Source organism: Cinclus cinclus, chromosome 17 (assembly GCF_963662255.1).
Source record: "Cinclus cinclus chromosome 17, bCinCin1.1, whole genome shotgun sequence".
NCBI lineage: Eukaryota > Metazoa > Chordata > Aves > Passeriformes > Cinclidae > Cinclus > Cinclus cinclus.
This window is the reverse complement of record NC_085062.1, coordinates 10,811,248-10,824,408: the sequence shown is the minus strand read 5'-3', so window position 1 is coordinate 10,824,408 and position 13,161 is coordinate 10,811,248. Positions and strand designations below refer to the sequence as shown.

General features: G+C 49.0%; 1 protein-coding gene across 1 annotated transcript; it reads right to left on the bottom strand.

Annotated features, from left to right (window-relative positions):
- Positions 1 to 3,257: 3,257 nt before the first annotated feature.
- UNC119B (unc-119 lipid binding chaperone B) lies at positions 3,258 to 6,149 on the bottom strand. The gene is made up of 5 exons (XM_062504515.1): positions 5,942 to 6,149; positions 5,426 to 5,539; positions 4,800 to 4,911; positions 4,423 to 4,595; positions 3,258 to 3,578 (listed from the first exon to the last, which is right to left on the bottom strand). The coding sequence occupies exons 1-5, from the start codon at positions 6,147 to 6,149 to the stop codon at positions 3,466 to 3,468; spliced, it is 720 nt and encodes a 239-aa protein (XP_062360499.1). The 3' UTR covers positions 3,258 to 3,465.
- Positions 6,150 to 13,161: the final 7,012 nt, after the last annotated feature.

The window sequence follows — 13,161 nt, the reverse complement described above, 5'->3', positions numbered from 1 at the left end:
CCTTCATTTCTGACTACTAAACATTTGTTTTATTCTTCCTGAACCCTCACATAATGGAATAAGAATTCCCAAGCACCAGAGAAGAGGCTGCTGCTTCTCAGCAACAAGAGACATTGAAAAACCTCAAGTACACACATAAAGGAAGACATTTCTTACCAAAAGCAGAAGACAAGAACAGAAGTACCCAGTCCGCACAACAAGAGATGACCCTCCTTCTTCACAAGGTGCAGTATGTATTCCACACTCAAGGTATGAAAATAGCTCTCCAGGAAGTTTGCTGGCATTGTTCCAAAGCCCTTTCCACAAAAAATGGGAAAAAGAGCTCCTAGTACTAAGAGGACAAATACTGGAAAAAACATACTATGGGTTTGTGGGTTTTGTCCCTTTCTTTTTGAAGTTTTGAACAGAACTCAGTATGATCCCAACTTTTTTCTTTTTCCCCAACTCAGCACACAACCTGAGAGAAGTAGTCTTTGATACCTTTTCTCTTGCTCAAACTCCAACTGACACTGAAAGCACCTCCTTGGCCTGCAGCACCTTGCTAGGACTGACCATCCACCTGTCAAGGATGTGATCCCAGTGGAATTTCTTCCAAGCTCACTGGCATATGTAGCTTTGACCCATCATTAAAACACCAGAGCACACACTCCAGAAGGAAACTGGTCTGCTAAACCATGTTTACCAAAGACATCATCCCTGCCACAAAGAAGAGAGGCTTTATAAAAATTACCTACGAGAAAAGGAATCCTAGGGAAGCTACTAAAGTAGGGACAGGAGTTTGGAAATCCCTGACTTTCTGGATTACAATCAACTTTTTCAGTGCTGGGTTGCCCTCTTGTAGGGACTTTCCTTTTCCTGCAGCATGCTTTTAGGGCTTCCGATTTGGCAAAGCAAACAAACTCAGCTAAAAACCACAGGGTGCTACTGCTGCCTGCGAGTCTCCCGGCTTTCCTGCAGTTCTCCCTTTTATTGCTGAATAGCTGACACATTCACCACTGTGAAAGCAACCGCCCCAGCGCCGTTTCCTCGTCTCCGCTGGCAGCCAAGGACAGGAATTCCCTTTTCCTACCGGGACCGAACACCGGCAGCGCGCTCCCGCTGCCAGCAGCCGCGAGGTGGCGCGCGCGCCCCGTGCGCCCCTCCCCCCTCTTTCTGCCGTGCGCGCCCCCGCCGGGGTCAGGAGCACATCCACCTTGGAGGAACCTTTACAGGGACAAGAGAAACGGACGGGAACCGTCACACTCGTAAGAAAAGCGAGAGGTTGCTTCATGTAGAAACTGTGATAAAAGTAACGTTTAAAGGCACCCGGATTTATAACTACGTACAAAATTCAGCTCAATATGCTAAAATTTCCCAGGGAATAACTAGTAGGCTCTCCAGACACTATTTTTGAACACTTCAGGATGAAAAGCACACTTCCAGGCAGTTCTGCCTTGTGGTGAGTAACTTAGAGCAAAGCAAATGCTTCCCACCTCAGAGGTGCAGCACGAGAGCTGCTGAAGGTGTTCACTGCAAGAGGCATCTCGAGCTGCACCTCAACAGCACCTTTAACTAGTCCTGAAGATTCTAAACAAGATTGCATTAGTGCCTGTGGAGATGCTGGAGGGGATCGATGGTGGCAGAACTGTTCTTCATCTTTCCATCAGGCAGACCTTGTCCCTCCACATTCCCAAGACATTTGTTGTGGTTGCTCATGATTAATGCTCCACCCAGAACAGATCATTTGTTGTGGTTAATCATAATTAAATCTCTTCCTAAGAGCTGGAGATTCTTTCATGTCTGCTACCCCACACACTCTCACTGCTTACTCTGATGCTGGCTGATGTTCCATGCCAAAGTTACTTTCACTAATCTGGAAGTAAAGGCAGCTGTTTCCTATTGCTACGCACTTCCTATGCAGTATCAGGCTCTAGGCTCTGATGTCCATCCCACTCAATCCTGCCAGAACACAAACTGTGCTGAATCCCTCTTAACACAACAGGTAACCATCAAAGAGTTAGGTTCCAACTGTCTCAAGAACAAATGGAGCTAGTATTAGGAAAGGTCTCCAGTGGTAGACACAGCCCAACTCCCATAACAAGAGACACAAATGACCAGCCCAGCATGGGAACAGGAAAAGAACCAGTCTTCAGAGCCAGCAAAACTGGCAAGAAAGGGTTTTGATAGCTGAGATTTTGCCCTAGCATAGCTACTGGCAAGACACAGATCCTCCTTTTCCCACTGCATGATGCCATCTCCCATTGCCAGATCCCAGACACAGCTGTGATATAAACCTCAGCAGCATGATTTCCTAAACCATAAATAAGCAGCTGAGCAGGCAGAGCAGTGATGGGAACAATGAAAAAGAGAACCATGTACATTCTCACTTTCCAAGGATTCCACTCCATAACACTGAGTGATCTGACCTAGGAAGCTTTAAGCTACTAATATCTCCACTGCAACAAAGAAAATCAGCTGGTGCTGCTCACAGCAACTCTGACAGACCAGTCAGGCTTACAAGTGTAAACTAAAACCTAGAAAGCTCTGCTTCCTACTAGTTTTTCAAGTTATTTTCCACATTCTCCCTTTTTCTTCTAAGCCTCACTAGAGTGACACCTCCACCCCAGCCAGGCTGACAATGTGCTGTCCACATAAAAAGCAATACATTCTGTAGCAAGGACCAAAATTCCTACAAAGGGAAGAAGGAGAAATGGTAAATATAGTGAGATTAACTTCAGCTCTAAGGTTGACCCCTGAGCTCCAAAATTCAACAATTTGGTCAAAAAAGCTCAAATACAAATGCCATCAGAGGGATAGCCCCCTTTTCCCCCATCTGGTATCTCTAGTGAAATCTCTGCCAAAACAGAGATTAAATGTTCTTAGGGGCAGCTCAGATCCCCAGAGGCAGATGGAATATTCCTGCACTGCTTATAAGCTGAATTAGTCTCTTTCCCACTGGAGAATATTGGGATGCACCCTAAAAAACAATGTCAGCCATGCCACAAACAAAACCACTGCCACTGAAGAGGTGATCTATCTAACTGAACAAAAGATCTGCTCTTGAAGCATCAATGGCTACTTGAAGGGGTTAAGATTTTTCTGCTTAGAAATACCTTAACACAAACAATCTGACCTGCTGAAAAGGGATATTCACCCAAGAGGTGGAACATCAGAAGCACTAAAGATGCAACCTAACTAGAAAACGAAGAGCAAGAATACTCTGAGTGCCTCTGATCACTGACCTAACCAAGGTTATCAGAAGATAGCCAGGAAGAGAGAAGAAAAGGCAGGACATGCTGAGTGTCACATAGAGAGATGTTGCAGGGAGATTTCCTTTCAGGAGTTGTTGTCTATGCTTCATGTTCTCAGCCTCATGCACAGAGAAAAAGTTTGGCAAGAAGCCTTGCTGCACGAAACAGCAACTCCAGTCCACTTCTCCACATCTGGAATGGTTAAGGGCATCACAGCATCCAGCAGACAGAATGATTACTGTCCTCCATTGTAAGCATAGTCGGCCTTGTTGTGCATGATCAACTTGTTGTCCACAAAGTAAAAGCTGTCCGAGCGCGTCTCGTACGGGTTTTCAACCATCAGACGGACTGTGAAAGAGAAAGCTCCATTACCTTCAACAGCCAGCCACAGCCAGGACAAAAAGGACTCTGCCACTCCACTGCATTTACCAGGCTGATGCTTTGCCCTACCAAAGGAAGAGAAGCCAACTGCTCTGCTGAGCATACTTCAAAGGCTGCAGCCTGCCCTTTTCTTTCCTCCTATTCACAGGGAAAGTGCTGTCAAATGCAGAAGGGGGAAATCAAGTAACTTCACTCAAAATAACCTTAGAAACTGTCAGAGCAATGAGTGGAGCCAAGCAGGCATGTCTGTAAGCAGAAGGAGCTCGTTTGTGGCACTCCCCACATGTACACAGGTGTGGGGATGAAAACACCAAACCTTCCCCACAGCGAGGCAGCCCCTGTGCCTCTGCTCTATCCACCCCCTGAGGTCAAACATACCCTGCACAATCTGTATTTGCAGAGATCTTATCAGGCTTAAAAACGGACCTCAGGGAAGAGTCAGTTCTGTTCCACAGCAGAAGGCTCTAGCCCTAACAAGCAAGTGCAAAAAACAGACGTCTGGCTACAAAAAGAAACCTTTCTTTGGTCTTTTGCTCTCTTCTGGGCTACACTGTGAGGCATCAGGCATGTCAGCCCTATGACTCTGATCAGTTCTTGCAGCCCATGACTTAGCACAGATTGTCTGAGGTTTTCATTTTCAAAGGAGCACAAATCTCTAATTCAGGCAATATCATACACTGCTAAACTGGGAATCTGTATCTGTCCCTGTCCTCTCAACCCCAGTCACAAATTCTTTCACAAGCAGAGGGAGAGAATGAGCAGATGCACACACAATCAAAACGTCACTCAGTGCGGCAAAGGAGGTACTTACTGAGGTCTTCTGAAAGCTGAGGGAATTCATAAATGTGTTCACATGTGTTCCTGCTACTGGGGATGCAGAAGCCAAAATCAAAATCGAAGTTCTTCAGCAAGCGATCTCGGAAGTAATGTCTCTCAATCATTCGGAAGTTCGACACTGGCTTTTCTCCCACTGTGAATTCCACTCTGCAAGGAAGAACCAGGAAAAAAACAGCTATTGGGAAGTACAGAGCCTTGGGCATGAGGCTACACGAGAGTTCTCCACGGAGAGTTTGGTATCTGTAATCTAAGATAGGCTATCTCAAGTCTTCAATCCAGTTTTGTTATAAACTGTCAAGTAACACTTGGTAAACATCCAATTCTCCCTTCTTTCCATGAACTCATACTCACGTTGCACCAACAGTCCGAAGACGGAGAAAGGCTGGGGTGAACTGGTAGCGAACAAAGCGACCTGCACTTGCGTCCAGTTCACTGCTGTCATCTTCATCCTCCTCATCGTGCTCTAGAAAACGCACCGGCCTGGAGTTACTCTGCTCGTAGTGTACACGTGAGGTGATACTGGCTAGTGGGTGTATCAGGACAAGCTGCCTACTGCTTAGGTACTGAATGTAAACACATTTAGTAATTGGTCTGAGACTTATACTGGCACGAAATAAAGAGAGTAAGACTTGCCATGACAGTTGGCCCAACCTTGGTGGCTCCAGAACTGGAGCCACCCCTCCCTCAATCTCACAGGATATCCTCCCTCACAGCCACCAATGCACATCAACCAGTCTCTATTATAACCAGCCCAAAAAAGGAAGATTGCCAGTCAATAGTTCTATCCCATCCAACAATAATCACATTTTTATCACAAGTTTCTCAGCAGAGATAAACTCAGTCCTATGCTTAAAGGAGAGGAATTTAATCACCAGGACATATACCAAAGGACCCTTCTGCTCTGTTTGCACGAGTTGTGCATTGCAACCTCTCAGCTCTCTGAGTCTCTCTATCCTTGCAACATTTGCACGCCGTACCTGAAGCAGATGGCTTGGCGATTTCAAATAGGACTGTTCCTGTTTCCAGGTCCCGGATCTTAAACCTAGTGAAGTCAATGTTGTAAATGTTGTCCTCAGGTCTGCATAAATAATCTAGAAGAGAGAAAAAAATACAGTAACATTTCAAAACACCTGTGACCGCTGACCAAATGAATTTCCTTTTTTGTTAGCCCCAGTCCGACAAGATAATACTGCTTGTTATTTTGCAGAAGCTTCATGAAAGCAGGACAAAATTAAGGATGTGAGAAACAAAAGCATGCTAGGTGCCAGGCAGCAGAGCAAGAAAGGGATGCGATCGGGACAGAAAAGCAGAGATCAGCAGCGCAGAGTAAAAACAAAAAGCCTCCAACAAATCAAAACCCACAAACAACACAAAAGCCCCCAAACTTTCTGGAAGTTGTACGGGAGCTGCCGCCGGGCCGGGCCCCGCCGCTCCCCAGGCCAAAGGCCCGGCCCGCAGAGCCCCCGCCGCTCCGGGAACCGGCCCGCACTCACTCTCCGTCACCCGGCACAGCCCCAGGACGTGCTCGGGCCGGACGGTCTCCAGCGCCAGCAACTCGGACTCGGTCCAGGGCTGCCGCGGGGGCGCATCGGCCGATCCCCGTCGGCCCCGCAGGCGGCTGAGCGGCCCCGCGGACCCCGGCGGCGGCTTCTTGTCCGGCCCCGGCGCCGCCGCCGCCGCCCGCGCCCTGGAGCCGCTCATGGTCGCTGCCAAGATGGCCGCCGCCCGCCTCGGTAGCTATGGGAGCGCGGGGAGGGGCGCTGTTGCCTGGCAACGCCGCGTCCGAAGCTCAGCAGGGCCCGCCGAGGTCGCGCCCGGATGGGTGACCCGAAAGCCCCGCACGGGCGCCGCCGGCGCGGCTGCCGCTCCCTCCGAGGACGCAGCGGGAGAGGCCGGCTGGGAAAGCTTCGTTACCTGAGGGACAACAACACAAGGAACAAACAAAACCGGCCCCGCTCCGCCCGCGGAGCCGGCCGTCACCCCTCGCTGGACACCCGGTTCCGAAGGTACGGCCCAACCCGCAGCGCAGGCGGTGACACGGAGCAGGTAACCCCCGAGAGCCCTGCTCCGTTCAGGGACGGGATAAGCACTTTTCGGGGGCAGCAGCTATAGCAAGAGGACCCCAGCTGCTGTGTCCCTGGAGAGGGACAGCGACAGGACCGTGCTGCTCCGTGCCGGTCAGGGCCACCACCACACACCGCAGGTGGCAGCGGCAGACATCGAACAAATCTCCCCAGCCTGGTGGGAGGAACTGGGGAGGTCCCACTTGGAGGGACTCACAGGAGCAACGCACTGAGAAAATAATGTTTATTCCCAAAAAGGAGCAGGCCACCGGGCCGCAGTAGGCACGTAAGAGCTGTCAAGAGTCACCTCCAGCCCTCTGGGGGAACTGGGGCAAGAACAACAAACATCTGCATCCTCTTTTTGGACTCCAGCCTACACTGAACATGCTCACGATGACCGGAATCAGATTTTGAGCGGTGGTTTGTGACGCTTGCTGTGGCTTGAGAGCAGCACGTTCCTGCTACTGCCAGCCAAAAGTTATTTCAAAAAAACCTGCCCGCACCAGTGCTCCTAAGGCCTCCTTGCTGCATGGGCTTGGTGCCTCCATCCTGCGTCCTAAGGAAGGACAGACCCGGGCCTTCTGGAAAAGCACCTTCTCTGCATGGGACCAGGGTCCCTTGTCCCCAAGAGCAGACACCTGGAGCACAGGGCTGCTGCTCTCTCTCTGCTCCAGCTCCAGCCCTATCTGCCTCTGATACAATTTCAAGCTGAAAGCAGGGCAGCTTGCAAAGCCCCAGAAAGCAGATTACATCTCTCTGCTGCTCCGACTCTGAGCAGGAAGCAACAAGCACATCAGCAGTTTTAAGAGGATGTTGTACCATTCGATTTGCACTTAATCACTCAAAACAACGGGCAAAAGATCACCAGGGCTGTACTGGAGGCAGCAGCACGATGTTACCCGGCAGTCACCCAGGCTCAGCCTCCTTCACCTCCCTCGCTGTAAACCAGAGGGGGCTCCTCTGCCCCCACCACCAGAAAAGAGGGACCATCTCATCCAAGTGACAATATAATTTTCTTTATTTTCTTTTAGCACACTGCTGGTTAAACTGCCAGACAGTAGATTTCAGAACATTCCCTCAACCAAACATCCTGGGAAAATTAAAAAATAAAACTGCTACCATGTACCAAAAATAAAATAACCCACCCTCCATACCCATCTCCCCCAAACTAGTCCCTGCAAAGCTGATGCAATCAGAAATAGGTATCTGTGCTTTTCACCTAGGGACCAAGCTTGCTGCAAAACAAACTAAAAAATGTCACTGCAAGTTGTTATAACGCAAAGCAATGGGCAGTAAAATAAAAAAATCCTCCTCAAAAACCCTTTGTACTGGTGACACATACGGATGGAGATTTCTCTCCACATCGATTCAGCCTTTTACAGACAACTTAGACCTGCAGATTTAAGTAGTTTGTGATGTGTCCTTAATGCCAGTGGCACTTCCACACATCCACAGCCAGGCATTATGGAGCACTGGGACCATGTGTCAACGCTGACTGCTGCTACCTCAAGGGGAACCAAACACTACCCCCACCTCTCAGTCCTGGCTGCTGCCTCCTGGCATGGAGCACATATCTGCCTCTGCTCTCACAGGCTCCAGGGTTGCTTTATCAATCCAGCTGCTTCTCAAGTGGGAAAGCCCTGAATGCACAAAGCCCCCAAGGAAACCACAAAAAATTCAAACCCCCACTTGCCAGCCAGTTTCCAGCCATTGCTTGGCCCCAGAACACCAGCTCAGGAACTGCCACAGTGTGACAGAACAGCCACGGTAGCACAGGAGAGCAAATCCCCATTAAGTGTGAATGGGAACAACTCCAGGACAGAGATCCTGTATTTCCTGGATTCACGCTCTTCCCAGCTAAACTGGTTCAAGCTCTACTTTGCCCCTTGCCTTCAAATCCCCAGCACATAAACTCTTTAGCAGAAACCTTTGATGTTTGCAAAAGATTATTCACATTCTCTAACCAGCCAGCACAGTTTCTAGGAGGGTTGAAAGCACTTGTTCTGCTGATTTTCTTTTAAATAAAGCACTTTTTGGGAAAAAAAAATCAAAACCTATCAATAACCTGCAGTAGCATCCTACCAATCAGACTGGGGACAGCATCATCACATCCCTCCCCACCCTCATCTTCCCCTCAATCTCCAAAAATAGTATTTAATATACAGCAATAAACTCTGAGCAAGCCAGAGTCCCGGAAGACATGGACCTGCTTTCACCTCTCCCATCCATCCCAGCACCTTTCAATGCTACAATACTCCTGGGTCAAATCCATTTGGATCCAAGGTGAATGCATGTGCCCCAGACCCGCTGGGCAGCACGAAGCAGGGGTGCAGCACAAGAGGCCCATCCCTGTGATCACGTTTCTGAGCCTTCACAGCTCCAGCCCGGTGTGTTAGTGCCGTTGAGAATACTTGTGTGAGCCTATTTGGGACCAGCCGGTGGAGACAGACTGGTGGAACCAGGCTGACATTAAAATAGCATCCTTGAATTGTATTAGGCTTTGGCATTTGTTGTGGAGATGCAGAAGTGCCAGTAGGTAAATTAGCTCAGTGCTGGCCCATTTCCCATTTCCCTTGGATTCTGAGCAAGGATATTTCCCTCCCCACCATACGTTCAAGAAGCAGATGGATCTCTCCTACATTTGAACACCAAACAGAGCCTGACACACTTGGTACTTCGCAGCTGCTCAGAATCTCTCACATCAAGAGCTGAAGCTGCTCTCATGGCCTCCTCTCTCCCGCTGATCAGCAACAGGCTTGCTCAGCCCAGAGCTCCTGTAGCAAGACGCTTCCCCGGCTGTTGCAATCCTGTTTCAACTTAAAGGCCGAGAGACAAGGCACAGGTCCCTGCTCTGTTCAGACCTATGCAGCATGGGGTAAGCCCCCAGCAAGTAGGGGTCCAGGACACCCCAATCCCCACTGTGCACCCAGGAGCTGTAAGTGCCATACAGCTACCACGACCCAGCGTGACTCACTCAGCTCTGAACTGCACAGATGCCCAGGTACCAGACTGTCTGGAAGGTCTCCATCCTGCCTTCAGGAGATTTCTGGATGAGACCAGACCTGAAGGAGCTCTTCCAGCTCTTCTATCCCCTGCTAGACTTTTCTTCCATTGACTTTAAGGGCTGAAAATAAAGATTACGGCTCACAGTTCTCTACTTCAGCTATGACCTCCAGAGCTGGCATCTGGGGACAGGGAGACAGTCCCCATATGATCTCAAGGGCAGGGAATGCCTGTCCCTTGAAGAAAAAGAAAAAACTCAGAAGCTCCTTAAAAGAAAGAAGCTCCTTCAAATAGACTTTTATTCAAAGCCTGAGACAAAGGCACAAAAAAGAGAAGGGAATTCATTTGGCTTTCTGTTCAGTGCCACCTGGGACACTTAAAATGGTCAGAGATGTTTAGTCACACACAGAAAACTTCAATAGCCTCTTAAATGAGGGGCTGATGGGACAATTAAAACAAGCTTTGAAACCACTATACTGAAGCTGGATCCAGGCCTGAAATACCACAGACAGTGATTTTCCCTTTATTAAGTGGAAGCTTTATTAAAATTGCCGTATCTGCCCCTCTCTACATGAATCAAGACAAGGTCTGCTCTGACCCAGCTCCCCACACTGCTGCACTCCATGTGCCTGCTGCTGACAGAGGAATCAGCACAAACAGGCTTGTCTCTGACCTGTCTCAGTTAAACAGTGTCTGGGATATTCCCTCAAACACCCATTATGGAAAGCTACAGACAGCCCAAACTTTTTCTTTCCCCGGTCAGAACCAGGTACCTCATTAGATCCCTGAGTCTGTCTTGCAGATACTAGACAGAGATGGCCAGGACAGCAGAAGTACTCCATTCCCAGCAAGGTGCTGACTGGCCAACCCCCACCATCCTCGGTGCTCCCACATGCTTTGTTTTAAGGCTCCTTCCAAAGCAAACCTGTCAGGAGGGGATGGGCCAGGAAGGAAACTCTTCATAGGACCTTAATGGGGTCAGGAACTCTCCCAGAAACCAGCTTTGTAGTGAGAAAGATGCATGAAACCAGAGTCAAAAAACTAAATTTAAGTCATGAAGGATTAACTATTTCTCCTCCCTATTCTTATTCAAATAAGACAAATTCATTTGAACTGAGCAACTGGAACAAACTAGATCACACCCTGTACAGCTCTGCCTTGGGGCAGCTGATGGCACCAAATGGGTGCCCTGGCTGCTAGAAGAGGCCAGGATAAACTATCCTGGAAGACTTGTCTCAAAAGTTCTGCACATCTAAACACACACCCTTTCTCCCATGGTAGGCAGGGTGCTGAGATTACTGGGTGAGCCACAAGAAGGTGAGTGATACCTTGCTTCAAGGAAGCTCAAATAAAATGCACCCTAAAAGGCCTGAAGGAGAGCAGCTCCTTAGAGAGACGCCTGCTTTCTACCCCAGGTTCTTTGCTTAACAAATCAGCAGAGGTCATGGTTCTCAAAACTGATAAAAATCTAAATGTCTCTTCAATCTAGTTACAGCAATCCCAAAAACACTGAAAAATCACTACAGGCACTGTCACTGAACAAATCAGAACTCGTATTTTATAAGTTTTAAAACTATCTGGATTTTAACAGGATATAGAAGATGAAGCAGACAACTTCAAGCTTACCACCTTTCATCCTAAAGTTTGTTCTTCAAAATCTGCTCTCTCTAAAGCCTACATTCTTCTTTAACTGGGGCAGGGACTCCCTTCCTTCTGTCCCAGACTACCCCTTGTGTAGTTGGAGAGAAGATAATTAAGGTCCTGCTTGTTTTCCAGCTCACAGATACAGAATTGGGGTCAGGCCTGTAGCAGTGATGTGACAGAAAGGCAAGGTTCGGTGGCACTGCTGTGGAGAGCAGCATTTTGTCACCTCCTCCAGCTTCCACTCTGGAGCCCCTGAGCTGACAGCTCCAATCATAGCTTGAGGGTGAAGAGGAAGCAAAGGCTTCAGCTGTCTGGGCCCAGCAGAACAGAAAAGGCTGCTTCTCCAGCTCCCTTGGTAGAAACTTGTTCTGCTGACCCTGCTCAGCTCAAAGAAAGGCTGGGCCACTGCAGGGTATCAAACCCAGGAACAAGTGCTAGGAAAATGCAGGCCCAGAGAGGCAGAGCAGCATGGAGGTCACTGCACAGTGGCCCTGCTCCAGGGAAAGACAGAACACTTCTGAGGACAATGGAGAGAGCATGAGGTAAAGCGCTCTGTGAGCCCAGAGCTCAGCAGCAACAAAGCTGATCCACAAAATCCCAACCCTGCCTGGGACAGGTCCCGTTCCAGCATAGAACGTCTCCCTCTTGGTCAACCAGAAATGCTCAACATGCTGGAAGCTAAGATTGAGAGAAGGCAGTTCCTCAGGGCCTGCAGCTCTGGACCAGAAGGTGCAACAGTGGCTTTCACTCTGTTCAGCCTCTGCCAGGCAGGCACAGGCTCTGCATGTGGGAGCAGAAGCCTGTTGCAGAAATATTCCTGGGGGAAGCAGGGGACCTTGCCTCCAGTGCATTGCTCACTTCCACATCTCTGGATAGCAACAAACCACCGTGCTCTGCAGGACTGAAATGTTGGACATCTGTCCCTTCACTACAGGGCCTGGATATGCAAAAGGCCAAACTCACGTACTGCAAACACTGACCAGCTCCACTTCTCACTGCCACAAGCAGGGCTGGTCCCTACAGAGGGAATGAGAAACCACAGGGAGCATCCACCAGGTTGCTCTGCTCTGTCCTACAGCACAGGTTGTTTAGAGTCATGGAGAAGGGAGCTCACCGTTGGGAAGGTTAAGGAACAAGTCCTGAACCTCCTCTCTAGTTCACCTGATTCTCAGCTTCTTCCAAAGAGGTCACTTGCTAGAAAAGGCAAATCAAGGAACTGGGCTTAAAACAAAACCTTTGAAAATAAAAGAATATTAAAGGAAACAAAAGCCATGATCAATACAGAAAACAAGTGCATCTGATCAGACGCTAACAATGTCAGCCTCTCACAGGCTACAGCAGAATCCCTCTGCGATGGAACAAACAATTGCCAGACTAGGAAAGTCTCTCCCAACTGGTGCAGCAAATCAGGGAAGATAAATCCCTCTGCTCCTGGCACAGCTGGCCATCTTAAGAGGGGACCGTCTCCACGGAGGCTGGTCTGGAGCCTTGGTATCTTTACGCAGGCGAGTACCATACATCGTGTTGCACACATTCAGGGAGATGCTGAGCCAGGCTCTGTCCTCTGCAGTCGCTTGACACCCAACAGCACCACAACACTTCCATGCTCCTGGACAAAATGTGTACCCCAGCCTTGTTCTAAGAACTGCTTTCCTGCTTAAGGAACCGTATTCCACCCAGTAGAGGCAGAGATCCTACAGCACATGGCTTTCTCTCGGTGTGGGACATGGCCCAGGACTGGTAGCATCAGCTTGAACACCCAGCCAGGACTCAGTTCATTCTTGGATGCCCCAGGGAGAATCAGAGGCTGAACATGGTGCGAAGGGGAAGGTGAGGGCCTTGCTGCTTGCCGGCAGGGGGAAGGTAAATTTCCTCTTACCTGGACCTGCTATTCATTGCTATTCATTCCAAATGAATCATCTCTTTTTTTCTGTTTTGTTTTTATCCTTAATTTATGAACAATATGGAGAAATTGAAAGCAACCATATTTGGTCCAACTCCTT

Excerpts from the sequence above, each read along its gene's own strand:
- UNC119B (XM_062504515.1), bottom strand. The coding sequence starts at position 6,149 with ATGAGCGGCTCCAGGGCGCGGGCGGCGGCGGCGGCGCCGGGGCCGGAC. Across the intron at positions 4,596-4,799 it reads CTTCGGACTGTTGGTGCAAC|AGTGGAATTCACAGTGGGAG; the intron begins GTGAGTATGAGT and ends TCTTCCTTGCAG. Across the intron at positions 3,579-4,422 it reads TCAGCTTTCAGAAGACCTCA|TCCGTCTGATGGTTGAAAAC; the intron begins GTAAGTACCTCC and ends TCTCTTTCACAG.